Source organism: Equus caballus, chromosome 20 (assembly GCF_041296265.1).
Source record: "Equus caballus isolate H_3958 breed thoroughbred chromosome 20, TB-T2T, whole genome shotgun sequence".
Taxonomy (NCBI): Eukaryota; Metazoa; Chordata; class Mammalia; order Perissodactyla; family Equidae; genus Equus; species Equus caballus.
The window spans coordinates 32,877,078-32,892,386 of NC_091703.1; the positions used below are offsets into that span (position 1 = coordinate 32,877,078).

Genomic DNA, 15,309 nt, shown 5'->3' on the forward strand with positions numbered 1-15,309 from the left:
CCTATGAGTGGAATTGCTGGATCACTTGGTAATTCTATGTTTTACTTTTTGAGAAACTGTCAAACTATTTACCACAGTGGCTGAACCATTTTACATTCCCACCAGCAATGTATAAAGGTTCCAATTTCTCCACATCCTTGTAATCAACCAACTTTTAAAATTTAAATTTAAGAAATGTTACATTAAAAAAAACCTACACTACACCATAAGGCACAGAGTGAATATTTATTTATCACAGAGGATAAGCCTAAACTCTAATTTTATAAAGACTGGAAAAGCAGGCCAGAAAAGTGCAGAGATTTGCTCAAAGTCAAAGCTAAAGGACACTTCTAACAAAATGGAGCCAGAGGAGGGGAAGATATTTTAGCAGCATTCTGTAACTGCACTCTCAAATTCACTCACTCCGAGCATCCCTTCAAGTTATTGACACTAGAATTGTTTCCACAATCTTTTGGAGGATGAGTAGGAATCCCAGTAAGAAAAGACAAAGAGATGGCTTCCAAAGGGGAGGCAGGACACTGTATGCCACGGAGCAATATGTACATCAGTCTAACTAAAGATTAGAGCTGCTCAAGATGTCTGAGCATGGGATTAGCCAATTTTAAATGGCCATTTAAGAAAATCTGTGGCTCCCAAGCTCTCTATTGTTCTGTTTACCCATAAGTCTTTTCAGCTCCACCCATATTCCAAGACAAATCAGATCAATACATCCCAATCCTTTCTAAAGCCCTAAATTCTTTCTTCCATATATCTTCTAACACTTTATTTATTGGTCTGGGAGCAAATAGGGTGGGGTTTCAGGTGGATGACATTTCCAAAGCGGAGAGGACGAAGGCCTCTGGCTTGGCTTCCTGCTTCAGCACTCCTGTCAGCAGGAACTCAGGTGAGAGGATGGGCAGCCCGACCCGAGATGGAATGGCGCATCGGGGGAAGTCCTGGGAGCATGTGATCACAACTCTCTGAGGCTGGGGAAAGACAGAGCAAAGACAGAAAGTCAGGGGTGAAAAAGAATCCTAGAAATAGGGTCAAGACCCATGAATCAGTCTTAGCATCCCTAAAATAGTACCTCCTGATATGAAGCCAGATGGAGGACACTGCACTGTCAATGAAGTACTCTTGCCAGAAAAGCTGAACCTGAATTTATTCAAGCCTTTAAAATTAACTACAATTTACAGGAAATATAGAAAATAAAAGAATAAGATAAAGCATACAACAAGGGAGCAAGTAGAAAAATCCAGACTGCAGAACATTCTAAAGGACAACTAAGGGCCAGCCCCAATGGCCTAGTGGTTAAGTTGTGCGCGCTCTGCTTTGGCAGCCCAGATTGGTCCCTGGGCGTGTACCTATACTACTCATCTGTCAGTGGCCATGCTGTGGTGGCAGCTCACATATAAAAAGACCAAAAATTGGCAGCAGATGTTAGCTCAGGGTGAACCTTCCTCAGCAAAAAATAAAAATAAGTAAAGGACAACTGACCTACTTTCTGGGGAAAGTCAATGGCAGAAAAAAGGCTGGATGGGTGGGGGGATACTCTGGAGTAAAGGAGAATTAAGAGATAGAACAATTGTGGTAATACATGGACCTGCTTTGAACTGTAAAAAAACATTTTCAGACAAGTGGAGAAATTTGATTCATGGCATATGAGAAAATGACCAAGAAACTATTGTTAATTTTATTATGCATCAATAACAGCATTGTGATTATGTAAGAAAATGTACATATTTCCTAGAGATGTATACTTTAAGTATGTAGGAGGAAATAATATGATGTTTGCAGTTTTCCTTTAAAATACCTCAGCAAAGGAAAAAAAGAGATAGAGCAAATGTAGCAAAATCTAAATTAATCTGCTGAATCTGAGGGATAGGTATATGCAGGTTCACTGCATTATTCTTGCTCCTTTTGTGTATATTTGAAAATTTCTTAAATACAAAATAAAAATAAGTCCATTTGGTATCATCAGACCTCTTCCCTCATTCCAGCCCCTTTCTGTACCATAGGTCTTCCCTCTACCTTCACAGTACTCTGTGTTCCCATCTGTACCTCCATTTTGTCCTCCAACCTTTTCCCATTCTGGCCACCTCCCCAGATCCAGAACATACCACCCATACCTTATAGGACCGGGGCATGCTGGGTAGGACAGTGCCTCCACAGCAGCTGATGATCTCTCCCATCTGAAGTGGAGGTGGCTGGACTCCAGGGGTCACATGAATCTCATAGCCCTAAGAGGAAGAAAATGGTGGAGCAGTAGATGTATGCACTGAGAGGCCATGGACCACTGGGAAACCTCTGGAGGGAGGGCTGAAGTATGGGGCAGAAGATAGCCTCTCACCTCCAGCAGCCTTCGCTCCCGAGCTCGGCTCAGAGCATCCCGAAGGCTGAAGCCAAAGTTCTCTTCCTGCTCAGGATCGGTCACCACGTATTCATCCGGTGGCAAGAAGCAACCAGCTTTGCGGGACTAAGGATGGTAGCAATCAGCATCAAACCTCAGCCCAGCCTCTCACCCAGCTGTTCTAGTATTTGTATGGAGCTCACAAAATGTTTTGAATGAAGCTTTCTGCCTCACCAACTTCCCTTGTTTCCTGTACCCCCTTTTCCTCCCACCACTTTCCAGAGCGTATGTGAGCAGTCTTCTCCAGTCACGATCACTATTGGTCCATCATCATCTCCTGATCTCTCACCTGGTGCAGCCAGTCCAGGGAGAGGATGGGGATCCCCCGCCCCAGGGCACACAGGAACTTGACCGTCCGGCGGATTCGATCAGTCACCAGGTGGGAAGCCTCTGCCACTGAGCTGGCCAGACTTCCCCCCAGGGCCAGTACTGCCCGCTCTCCTCGAACATCCACCACTCCTGTGAAGAGCACCTGTGGAGGGGGTTAGCCGGAGCTGGTCACAGCAACCCATGCCATCAGTGCCCATCTCCAAAATCCCCTTCATCTCCTCCCATCCTCCCAAATCTGTCTCCCTTGAAAGCCTCATGCCCTTTCTCTCCTACTTTGGGGGCTGTGGACTCTTGATTAGGTTTGGTTCTTCGGAGGCTGCGGCTCAGTATTCCCTCTTCTTCTGCTTGGTCTCTCTTTCTCTTGCCTGGTCCTGGCATCACTACAACCTGGGATTGAGAAAGATCTTGGTAGGAGTTTCTGAGCCCCTAAGCCCTTTGCTAGCTTTGTGGTCCCAGCCCTCTCCTCACCTCTTTCTTCCCTGGTCTCTCTGTGGGATCATCTTCCTCTTCCTGGAGGAACGCTGTCTTCTGGGAGACTTTCCCTCTTTGGAGCCGTTTTTGAAGTGGGGGTAAATCCAGGGTAGCTAAAGGCCTCTTGTGGCTTTGAGAGGCCTTACGCTGGGGCTCTGGGGTGAACCCAGATGTACCTGCTGCCTCTACCTTTTCGATGTGGGGAGCATGAGTGGGCGCCTCAGGAAGCTGGGCAAAGGCAGGCTCAGGAATGGTTGTAAGGGACTCAGCTGCTCTCACTGCTCTTCGTCTTTGGTTCCTCGAGTTAGGTTCAGGGGGTGCAGAGCAGGGTTCATGGACAATGGGAGCTGTGGGGGACCCCTGCTTCCTAGTGGCCCTTGGCCTCCTGCTGCAATTGGCTTGAGGGATGGTCTCAGGGGGAATAGGCTGGTCTGTGGGGACAGGAGACCGGAATTCAGGGGTGGTAGGAACTGGCACAGCACTTATTATAGAAGTCCTTAGTGTCCTGCTCTGACTAGCCGGAGCTATGGCTTCAGGGGTGACAGGCTGGTCTGTATGGCTGGGAGGTTCATGGCCAGGGGCTGTGGGTTCCATTGGTTGGGGAGTCTTGACAGAGGACCTATGTTTTCTGCCCCGAATGTCCTGAGTTGTGGACTCAGGGGTAACAGATTGGTCTGTCGGGGTGGAAGGCTGGAGCTGTGAGGCTGTGGGGACAATTGGTTTGGGGGTCTTGACAGAAGACCTATGTTTTCTGCCCCGAGTGGCCCGAGATGTGGGTTTGCAGGTGACAGGTTTGTCTGTGGGGGTAGAAGGCTGGAGCTCAGGGGCTGTGGGGACAATTGGTTCGGGTGTCTTGACAGAAGACCTATGTGTTCTGCCCCGAGTGGCCCGAGATGTGGGCTTGCGGGTGACAGGTTTGTCTGTGGGGGTGGAAGGCTGGAGCTCAGGGGCTGTGGGGACAATCGGTTCAGAGGTGTTGACAGACCTATGTTTTCTGCCCCGAGTGGCCCGGGATGTGGGTTTGGGGGTGACAGGTTGGTCTGTGGGGGTGGAAGGCTGGAGCTCTGAGGTTGTGGGAACAATTGGTTCGGGGGTCTTGACAGAAGACCTATGTGTCCTTGGCTGAGATGTGGGTTTGGGGGTGACAAGTTGGTTTATGGAAGTGGAAGGCTGGAACTCAGGACCTGTGGGTACAACTAGTTCAGGGGTCTTGACAGAAGACCTATGTGTCCTGCCCTGAGTGGTGCCAGATGTGGGCTCACTAGCGACAGATTGGTCTGTGGGGGTAGAAGGCTGAAGCTCAGGGGCTATGGGGACAATTGGTTCAGGGGACTTGACAGAGAACCTATGTGTTCTGCCCCGAGTGGCCCGAGATGTGGGTGTTAAGATGCCAGACTGGTCTTTGGAGGTGGGAGGCTGCAGCTCAGGAGCTGTGGGGACAACTGGTTCAGGAGTCTTCACAGAGGCTCTGTGTGTTCTGCCCCGAGTGGCCCGAGATATGAGCTCAAGAGTGACAGGTTGGTCTGTGGGGGTAGGAGGCTGGAACTCAGGGGCTGTGGGGACAACTGGTTCAGGGGTCTTGACAGAGGACCTATGTGTCCTGCCCCGAGTGGCCCGGGATGTGGGTGTGGGGATGACAGACTGGTCTTTGGAGGTGGAAGGTTGCAGCTCAGGAGCTGTAGGGACAACTTGCTCAGGGGCCTTGACAGAAGATCTATGTGTCCTGCCCCGAGATGTGGGCTCAGGAGTGACAGGCTGGTCTTTAGAGGTGGAAGGCTGGAGCTCAGGGGCTGTGGGGACAACTGGTTCAGGGGACTTGACAGAGGACCTATGTGTCCTTCCCCGAGTGGCCCGAGATGTGAGCTTAGCGGTGACAGGCTGGTCTTTGGAGGTGGAAGATTGCAGCTCAGGTGCTGTGGGGACAACTGGTGCAGGGGTCATTTCAGAAGACCTGTATGTTCTGCTCCGAGTGGCCCGAGATGTGGGCTCAGGGCTGACAGGCTGGTCTGTGGGGGTGGTAGGGTGGGACTCAGGGGCTATAGAAGACACTGGAGAGGGTAACATCCTGGAGGACCCCCGGGGCCTGACTTTGGGTTTTGGATGCAGAGGCTCCAGCTCTGAGGGAGGAATCTCTGGGGCTCCCTGACTCCCATTTTGCCTGGCCCTGGGAATGGGCAGCTCTAAGGAAGGCAGAGGCTGAGGTGTAGGATGTTTTTGGCTCTGAGACATGAGGGGGTTTTGGAGTGGGGCTGAGGCTTCAGTCACTGCAGGAGGCAGACACGCCTCTGGGGATTCCTGATCACCCTGGGGAGAAACACAAGAAGTGAGGCAGGAAGAGGCAGAGAGAAGAGAGAAAGGACTTGGATCCTGTTCTTGATACTTGTTTGCGTTTAGGGTGCGCTCACTGGCATTTCTATCTGTGACCCCCTTCCATTAGACGGGGAACTCCCTGGGGAGGAAGTAGTCCTCTTTCCCAGGGACCTCTCCCCATAACGCCAGTATGGTGTTCTCCATATATGGATGATGGTAATGAAGAGGATGGTTGGGGGAAAGGGGGAAGAGATATAAAGAAAGGGACTTTCTTTCTGAGTCAGGTAGAGGGAGACAGAACTTGGGAAACAGATATGGAAAACAACAGGTGCCAGGGGTAAAGGGATAGAAGCCATCTGAGGAGCGGTGAGAATGGGAGAAAAGTGAGATGGGGAAAGGCGTAGACTAAAGCAAGGTCAGGGGAAGGGCAGTGGAGGGGATGTGATCTTCGTGGAGTTTGGAGAGGTGGAGAAAGCATGTCTCACCCTAGAAGCCTTCTCAGCAGGTGGCATCTTGCAATTCAAGTGGTCTAGACAGAAAGCAAAGACAAATGTGGCTGAGGTCTAAGCAGTCAGTTACTTAGGGGGTGATGGGGGCTATGTACCACCCTAGGTTCCCCTCTGCCTTCACTTACCTCTCTCCTGCCTCCTGGGACTCACTGGGACGCCCCTTCCTCCACCTGATTGGCTCCCAGAAGCTACCACAGCTGAAGCGAGTGCCTGAAGGCCCCCAGCCCCCACCCGAGGCTCTGGTGTTGGACTGGAGGCCTGCCCTTCCTGGTCCTGGGTCCCTCTCTCTGGCTCCCCTGCCTCAGGGCCTCTCTCCTGTATCACTTTGGATACCTTGACCTCTAACCCACCTACCTCACACACTCTCCCTGGTACTAATTTCTCTGCTTCTCTTTCAAATATTTCTCTTGCAAGAGTCTGCTTTTCTCTCTCTTTCTCTTGTATTTCCCTGGCTGTCTCAATTTCTACCTTCAAACTCTCCATACCACTTTCGGGACTTGCACTTGTCACCTTTTTGTCAGACTCTTGTCTCTGAGTGTCTCTAGCTAACACCTGTTTTTGTTGACTGTCCCGTAGCCCCCAAGTTAATTCTTCCTCTCCCATCACATCTTTTCTCTCTCCTTCTGGTGGCGGTTTCTTGGTTGCCCTCTCCAATGGTCCTCTCTCAGGGTTCACCCTGTCTGCTGTTTCTCCTGGTGTACCCATGTCTTTCTCCACAGTCTGCATCCCTCTTCCTTGAATCCCCAGTGGCTCTGCATGAACTGGGCTCTCTGGATGTTGTTCTCCTGGTGTTGCCCTAGGTGGTGAGGGGCAAGATCCATGGGCCTCAAGGTGGGCGGCAATGGGCTGGGTCTCAGAGGCCTCAGATTCTCTTGGACAGTATGGCTGTGTAGCCAAGACCTCCCACAGCTCATCCAGGGCACCTGGAAGCAGAGTTAGACAGAGAGAGGGATGAAGACCGAAAAGGTAACAGGTTGAGAAAGGATTAAGATAAATCCATGAATAATAAATCTAAATGGATTATTAAAGGAAAGCTGGAAAAAGGAGGATAGTCATAACATGTAATGTTTGTCTCAAAAAGTAGGACAATACCTTCATATAAAAGCTCTCTCGGTAGCCTCTTTAAAAACGATGCTAGACTAGTTGCTCCATAGGTCTGACTTAATATGGCATTTTTTTCTGATGAGATGGAGAAACATCAGCAAAAGAGTCAAAGAATATGAAAGAAACGTGTAGAGGGAGAAAACAAGGATGCCCAATCAGGGCATAGAGGAGGGGTGAGTTTCCTATACCTTCGGCCTGGAAGCTGCAACGGGAAGGGCCAGGCTCTTGGGGTGGACTTAACAGGAAGGCCTGGGTAGGTTCATCCTCCGTGCTCTGGACTGCTGCACAGGAAAAGATGGCCTAAGCACAGCTCCTCCACAGAACTCCAGGCTCCCATTCCCGGTCTCCTGCCCTGCCCATGCCAGCTTTCATGCCTTTCAAAGACCACCAGTCTTATCTCCCAGCTCCCATCAGACCCAAGTGTCCTCACCTTCCAGGCTCTGACCCTCTTTCTCCACAAAGCACTGGGTAGCCTGTAGGTCTAGATCTTCAGAATCTAGTCAGGGAGGAATATAGGATAGATAATAAAAAGTCATATCTGACCCTTAACTCCTTACTTTTTCTCTACTATTCTCTCCCCAACTCCAACCCCTATGCAATGCACTGAATGTTTGTGTCCCCCCAAAATTCTTATGTTGAAACCTAATCCCCAATGTGATGGTATTAGGAGGTGGGGTCTTTGGGAGGTGATTAGGTCATGAAGGGGGAGCCCTCATGAATGGGATTAGTGCTCTTATAAAAGAGACCCCAGAGAGTTCTTTTGTGCCCTTCTGCCATGTGAGGATACAGTGAGAAGACGGCTGCCTATGAACAAGGAAGAGGGCCCTCACCAGACACTGAATACGCTGGCACCTTGATCGTGGACTTCTCAGCCTTTAGAACTATGAGAAATAAATTTCTATTGTTTATAAGGCACGCGGGCTATAGTACTTTGTTATAGCAGTTTGAATGGACTAAGCCACTCTATAAATATTCTTTCTCTTAAAGGTCAAGGGAGGAAGGAAGGCCAGCACTTACCATCACGGGCATCTGCAGAGTCCTTGGTCCCATCCATACGTGGTTCTCTCTTCCCTTCTTTGGGGGTCTGGGCTCCCTCTCTCCGTGGCTGGGTGGGTTCCCCTGGAGTGCCTGTGTCCACCACCAGATCTGTTAGGTTTTCCCTTGAGACAGGGAGAAGGCCCTGCTCCACTAGTGCCACAGGTGACCCACCCTGGGCCCCCGCCTCAGGAGCTCTCTCCTGCTCAAGAACAGCCACAGCCCATTCCGTCCCAGCATCCCCTCCTGTGGGAAACTGGCTCTTTCTTACATCTGTCACTGCTGAGGCATTTAAGGATGTGATCTCACAGTCCCCAACTGGAGGAGGCTGGGCTTCCTCTAGACACACCATAGGCAGCTTTGCTGGGCCCCTGTCTGCTTCCACATCTGTTTGATTTGTCCACGCCACAGGCACCTGATGCTTCTCCAGAGGTGTAACAGCTGGCCCTGGTAGGACTTCCTCCTTCACTTGTGTGTTGACGTCCACTGTGGCAGAGGCTTCACTTCTCTCCAGGTGGACTGCAGGTGAGCTCTTATCTTCCTCCATCTCTATATCACTGTCCCCAAGAGGAGGCTGGCTCTTTTCTGAATGTGCTTTGTCTGTGCAATCCTTGGGGACAGTGCCTCTCTTTTCCACTGGGGGCCCCTCCTCCTCCACATCTGTGTCACTGTCTCTCCTGGCGGAGGTTTGGCTTTGCTCCAGAAGGACCACAGGTTGGGCCTTGTCCTCTTCCACATCTGTATCTCTGTGCCAGGTAAGGGTTCGGCTCTCTTTCAGACGTGCCAAAGTGAGTGCTGCTGAGACTTCTTCCTCATCATCTGTATTGCTATCGATCACCATGGAGGCTTGGCTTCTCTCCAGAGGGACCGTTAGTAGGGCCTCGCCCTCCTCCACATCTGTATCACTACCAGCTGGGCTCTCCTGCAGATTCGCCAAGCCAGGTGCCCCAGGACTCTTTGCATCATCTCCATGGAAGACTTGCCTCTTCTTCATAGGAACTACAGCTGGGGTCGTGGGGATCCCCTCTTCTTCCACATCAGTATCACTGTCCATGAAGCCAGAAGGCTGGGCACTTTCCAAATGGACTTCGGCTGGCCTTCCTGGAGGCCTGCTCTCATCATCCACATCTGTGTCACTGTCCTCCTCAGCAGGTTGGGTCCTCTCCAGAATCACTCCAACTGGAACCACTTCATTCCTTGCATCCCTCTTGACTTTTGTGGCATTGTCCCTTTCCTCCACTGAACACTGATCCTTTTCAAGCTGGATTTCAGTTGTGATGGCTTTAGGCGGTTCTGTCTCTACAGTGGCATCTGTCATGGCAGCTGAGAAGGCCTCCCCTGTTGCTGGTTGCTGACTTTCTTCCTCATCTGTGTCACTGTCCAAGTTGAAGGCAAAAGGTGGCCCAGGGCCACCTGGGGCAGGGGAAGGCCCCTCTTCATCACTGTGAAGGGAAGAGAACAGAAAGAGTCTAGAATCTATTTCCCAAGAAGGGATACCCCACTCAACTGTGAACTCCTTGAGGGCAGACACGAGGTAGTATTTGTTTTTCTATCTCCAGCAATGAATTCTCCACTTGGCACATCAAAGGTGCTCAATAAAAATTCACCAGAGTAAAACAGTATGTGTAGTTCCCCAGCTATCACTTTCATGATAATTATCTCTTAGAGATGAATCGTCCAGCCCCTGGTTCCTCCTCCTTCTGAAGACTCAGATGTCTGGCCCTTCGGTACTCACCTCTCTGGAACTACTGTTGCCAAAGAAGAAGATGTGGTCCTTGGTTCTTTCACCACATGCCTTTCAGAAAGAGGATCTGTCAAGAGTAGACAGGAATAAGTTGACAGTTTTACACTCCCCATCCCTGTCTCCTCACCCACCCTCCCAATATACACACTTACCTACTTCCTCCTCTGAGTCCTCAGCCAACAGGAGCCCCCGGGGATGAGTTCCTCCCTGTACCTTGGGTGTCTCCTCTACAGTTAGAGGGCCCCGAGAGACAAAGGGCAGGGGGGCATCCAGGCGATGGTACTGGCAGAGCAAGTCAGCAAAGAGAATTAACTCCTGGTCTCTCAGACGATGACTCACCCCAGGGCTCAGGACCTTAGGAGGCCTCAGGATTTGAGTCCCATTGAGGCTCCCAGAATCCCGGAGGATAGGTGCCTTGCCCCAGGCCAGGATTTCAATCACTGCATGTTGTTTGGAGATGGATGGAAAGGGCAGGGCCACAGAGCAATCAGGCATTCGGCCTACCACATTCTTCCCGAGGTAGAGTGGGAAATCTAAGAATCAGAGAGGCAGATAGGTTCCCAGGCCAGAGTCTTGGCCTGCTATTAGGAAAACGTTCCTGTTAAGTACCTCACTACTCACGCAAGGTCCCCATAGGCATTAGACAAATAATAGGCCCCAGGACATCTAGGTATTGAAGAATACATGTAATGCATTATTCATAGTCAATACCCCATCCATTCACGCTAGGTTTTTTTCTATTGTGGTAAAATGTACAAAAGATTTACCATTTTAACCATTTTTAAGTGTACAGTTCAGTGGCATTAAGTACGTTCACATTGTTGTGCAACCATCACTACCACCCATTCTGAGACCACATTGGATTTTTATTTGAATTTCTTCATCTCCTAGTAAAGTAAAACCACCCCCAGTGAGTCCAGGGCACTTGCCTGGAGCAATCACCTCAATCAGCCCCCTCTTCTCCATTCCCAGTAAAGAAAGTTTTTCAGATCTCTTTAAAACCTATACAAGCTTCTTGCAACCCTCCCACTACTTTCTACAAAAATAAGAGGTCTATATCAGTACTTTAGCACCCAATACCCCCTGACCTTTTTCTGGTCCATGGGCACTACTGAAGATACGCAGTCGCCCTACGGGCGCCAAGCTACACCCCAAGGATTCACTGGGTCTCTCTGTCTCCTCCTCTTCTTCAACCTCCCAGTTAATAGCCTGGGTGTCCTCCATCATCTGGGAAGGAAACACATCATCATCTCTATCATTGGTTCACACACACAGCCTCAGAGAAAAGAGTGATAACCGGGGTAAACCTGGATAGTTTCCGAGGTTCATGCTTCTCTTTCCACCGATCATTCTGTTATCCTTCTGAAGCATTTAAAGAATATTTTTGACCATGACACAGAATAAGAAATAAATATTATTATGTCCCAAGTACACAAATACATACAAACACATGGGCTTATTTATATAGACAAAAGTTTTGAGAAAAAATGCCTAGCCTTACTATATACAACACACTGATAGTTTTTGCTCTACTTTTTTCTATTCTCTATTTTTTTTGGGGGGGGGGGGGTGAAGACTATCCTTGAGCTAACATCTGTTGCCTCTTTTTTTTTTTTTTGAGGAAGATTGTCCCTGAGCTAACATCTGTGCCAATCCTCCTATTTTTTGTATATGGGACGCGACAGCATGGCCTGATGAGCAGTGGAGTGTCTGCGCCCAGGATCTCAACCTGTGAACCCCGGGCTGTGGAGGCTGAGCATGGGAACCTATCCACTATGCCACCGGGTTGGCCCCCTCTCTCTATTTTTTAAAGGCTGATTTGCAACCTACTAAATTTATTTTACTATTCACTATTGGGTTGCAACTCACAGTTTGAAAAACACCATTTTAAAAGGAGCTAACGTTTGCCAAGCATCAACTATATGTTGGGCATTGTGTTATGTGTCAGGCATAGTAACCACATGAGGCAGGCATTTAGGAAACGAAGACTAAAAATATTAAATAATTTCCTCCAGATAACATAACAGATAAGTGGAAGGGACAAGAATAATGGTACTTGTGGCTGCAAAGCGCATGCTTTTTACCCTTTACCAGATCATCTCAGTGTGATCAGACTAAATTGCAAAGAATCATAACAGTGGACATATACAGACGCTTGCTATGTGTCAAGCATTGTTCTAGTTACTTTATATTAACTGACTCATTGAATCATCACAAGAATCCTGTCAAGTAAGTATTATCATTATCTTCTATTTCTCAGATAAAGAAACTGTAACATAGATGGGTTAAGGAATTTGCCCAAGGTCACCCAGATGTCTCTCCTCTGTTTCATATCTCTGATGGTTTTCCATGCCCACAGGATAAAATAAAATCTAAACTCCTTAGCAAGACCCTGTATGATCTGAACCTCATGTCCTGCAATGTGTGCCTCACTCCCAAGCCTATGGTTCAACCACATGAATCTTCTCCCCACTCTCTGAACACTGTTCCTATTGTCCCCCACATCTGCATGCCTTAACCTGCGCCTTGGCCCTTTGCTCCTAGTTTTCTGGTCCAACTCCTACCTATCTTTTATCATTCAGTTTTAATGTCGTTTCCTTAGCAAAGCCTTTCCTGGAGTCTTCCCTGCTTTCTGGTGTTCCTACCTGTTCCACAGCGGTGAAAGGACTTAAAATTATCCTCACACTTCTCACCAGATGGTAACCATTACTTTCCCTTTCTGCCGTCACACACCCCCTCGAGAACTGGGCCAGCAGAACTGTCTTTTCCCCTAGGGTCCATCATATTCACTCAGCAGTAGTCCTTGCGCACCTAGTGCCGTTCGAAGTATTCAGGATACATTTATGAACCAAACATAAAATTAACCCTACTCTCCTGATGAAAGAAGAAAGACGAAAACTCAAAATAGCACGGATGGAATTCACTTAGAAAGATGGCAACCTAGAGGGAAACTGTTGACAGGAAAGGAAAGTAGGACGCCTCCTTGGAGACAGTACTAACTCCGTCCTCAAGATTGGCGAACTCAGCGGGTGCCCACGACCCTTGGCTCTAATCCAATGGCCACCATCTTTGATCCCCATCCCAGTGGGTTCCCTCCGGGCCCAACGTCTCCCTGTGTCTTCATACCTAAACTCGGGGAGGGGCATCAAGTAAAGACGAACACTACAATCCTAGAAGCTAACTTCCAAATCTCCTCCGCCCAGTCGCACCCCCGGCACGCCCCTCCCGTCCTCCGGGAGAACCAAGATGGCACCCGGGGAACTGTGGGCGAGGTCCCCCAGAACTCACCTACTTTGAGGCCCCGCGCGCGCCACCAGTAACGGCCGCGGGCCGGTGGCGCGAGTGCTTGCGCCGGGAGGGAGCCGATTCTCTGATTGGCTCCCGCCGCTGTCTTTCACAGTCTTGCGGCACGCCGATTGATCAGGTCTCCAATGCGGAGGCACCGCCGTAGCCCCGCCCCCGCCCCGCCCCCGCCCCGCCCCCTCACAGCTCAAAGGGGCGGCTTCTCTGAGGGGCCTGAGATCCGTTGTGTGAGGCGGCAATCAGAGGCCGTCCTGCGCGCACAAGAATCGCGCACCCCGATTGGGCAGCTCCAAGGGACAACCCACTACGACTTCACCACCCAAGGCCCACTTCCCGCGCAGATTTCCAAACCGCGACCACAGAGTCTGGCTGCCGGAGGCAGATAGAGGGGCTTACCATAGTCGTCGCCCGATGCGTCTGGTGCGGCCAGAGCGCCCTTCCTCAGTCCTCCCAGACATGGTGTCCGCTGACTCATGAGAAATAAAAATGGGTTGCGGGTTGCAGTCGTGGCCGGAGGCTGCAGTTTGGAGAACTGCCCGTAGGCGTGGCGCTTGAGGACTACTCATTGCAATGAAAGTTCATTTCTTTTTGATTTGGTTTGTTTAGTAGAAGTCATGTCACTTTCCCTCTGAGAATACATCCCTGATAGACATTTTGAGGTCATTTTCCTAAAGCAAAGATCCTAGGCGAACAGAGAGCACTGTTTTGCTAACCATCTTAAAGGCTGACCGAGGTCTTTCGAGGGCTGAAGAAGGATGATACAATCATTTATTTCATCATCTCACACTAAGAGGATGGTAACAACATGACATATGTATAATTTAGGAATTCCTTTTGCATTCGTTATCTCACTTCATCCTGACCACCGCGATCAAATAGGCAGAAGTAGATTTTACAGAGGGAAGTTGAGTGACTTGCCTAGGTTCCTACAGTTAGTATAAGGTAGAGACAAATTGAAACGTCCTCTGATTTTAAATTCTGAACTGTCTTCACTGCCACAAAGTAACTACTTTCATTGTGATCATGCCTTAAAACATGAAACATTCTATTTTAAGTGGGTAGAGGGGTCCTACACAACTTGACATTCATTTAGGTGACTGAGAAATGTGTGTTGAATACAATGTGAATTATCAGTGATGACCTTGATAGCACATGTCCTCTATTATGCTTACCACACTCCATGGTTTATACGCTTCCCACGAAACTGCAGGATCCTGGAGTCCAGGGAGCTAATTTTTGATCATTTTTGTATCCCTAGCTCCTGGTTTGGTGGACACTTAGTATCTAACAAATGAATTAATCCCTGAGAAGAAACATGCCACTTTGACTTGAGCCCATCCAATTTTCTCCCATCAACCCCTCTCTCTACCCCCTTTTTTTTAAATTCTGGGGTTTTTGAGAGCTTGCAATGGCAAGCCACCTGGTCAGTAAAATTAGCGAATTGAAAAAGAGTGGACAGACACTGAAATTCTATCAGACACCCCACCCCACACTTTTGTTAGACAAGACCCCAGTGTCTTCAATGCTGCTCTAAGGTCCAGATCCCCTACACGGAAGGAAACTTCTGGCTTCACAGATCCCAGATATTAGCTTCTCTAAACCATTCAACTTATTCTTTGAACGTAAGCTCTAGACAATTACATCTCTATCCTGACAAGCCCTTGTTGCAATTTTGTTTCTCTTCCTAAACATTATCATTAGAAAACTCCCAAGGGAATAGCAGGAATAGTCTTTCCGAGTATCTGGGGGAGCAGCGGCTTACTGGAGTTCACGCCTTGGGTCACCAAAGGACCAGCTGTTAGATAGCAGAGAGGGGTGCTGCATGTCTCCCCAGTTTTCGCTGAGCTAAGCAGTCCTGTCTTTCCCAAGAGCTACCGCAGCGGGGAGCTTTCAGGGCGTGCCCACTCCTCCTTCCAACCCCTGGCACCCCAGGGTTCCCAAATCCTGTATCCCCGAAAACGACTCCCTTTGTGTATAAAAAACTCAGGCATAGAGGAAAGAAATCTTGCGCAAGATCATTTTTCATAAAAAAACAAAAAAAGTCCAAAACCAAAAACTCAGTACCCACCCATTCGTCCCTTCATTTTGCAGCGTGGACAACAATAGAGGACTAC

The 15,309-nt window shown here is 49.2% G+C and overlaps 1 protein-coding gene across 50 annotated transcripts; it reads right to left on the reverse strand.

Moving 5' to 3' along the window:
• Positions 1 to 206: 206 nt before the first annotated feature.
• On the reverse strand, positions 207 to 13,668 carry MDC1 (mediator of DNA damage checkpoint 1). Of its 50 annotated transcripts, none has more exons than XM_005603685.4 (17): positions 13,592 to 13,613; positions 10,981 to 11,119; positions 10,045 to 10,425; positions 9,884 to 9,959; positions 8,131 to 9,590; positions 7,944 to 7,994; positions 7,544 to 7,609; positions 7,302 to 7,391; positions 7,102 to 7,188; positions 6,135 to 6,932; positions 5,986 to 6,029; positions 3,188 to 5,494; positions 2,993 to 3,106; positions 2,679 to 2,861; positions 2,330 to 2,455; positions 2,109 to 2,219; positions 207 to 965 (listed from the first exon to the last, which is right to left on the reverse strand). In XM_005603685.4, exons 1-17 carry the CDS (start codon positions 13,592 to 13,594, stop codon positions 798 to 800), a joined length of 6,204 nt encoding a protein of 2,067 aa, XP_005603742.2. In that variant the 5' UTR covers positions 13,595 to 13,613; the 3' UTR covers positions 207 to 797. The 50 variants fall into 50 exon arrangements, with proteins under 50 accessions (XP_005603742.2, XP_014590119.2, XP_005603738.2 ...); XM_014734633.3 differs by having other exon boundaries at positions 6,711 to 6,932; positions 7,302 to 7,394; XM_005603681.4 differs by having other exon boundaries at positions 7,302 to 7,394.
• Between the last annotated feature and the right edge of the window lie 1,641 nt (positions 13,669 to 15,309).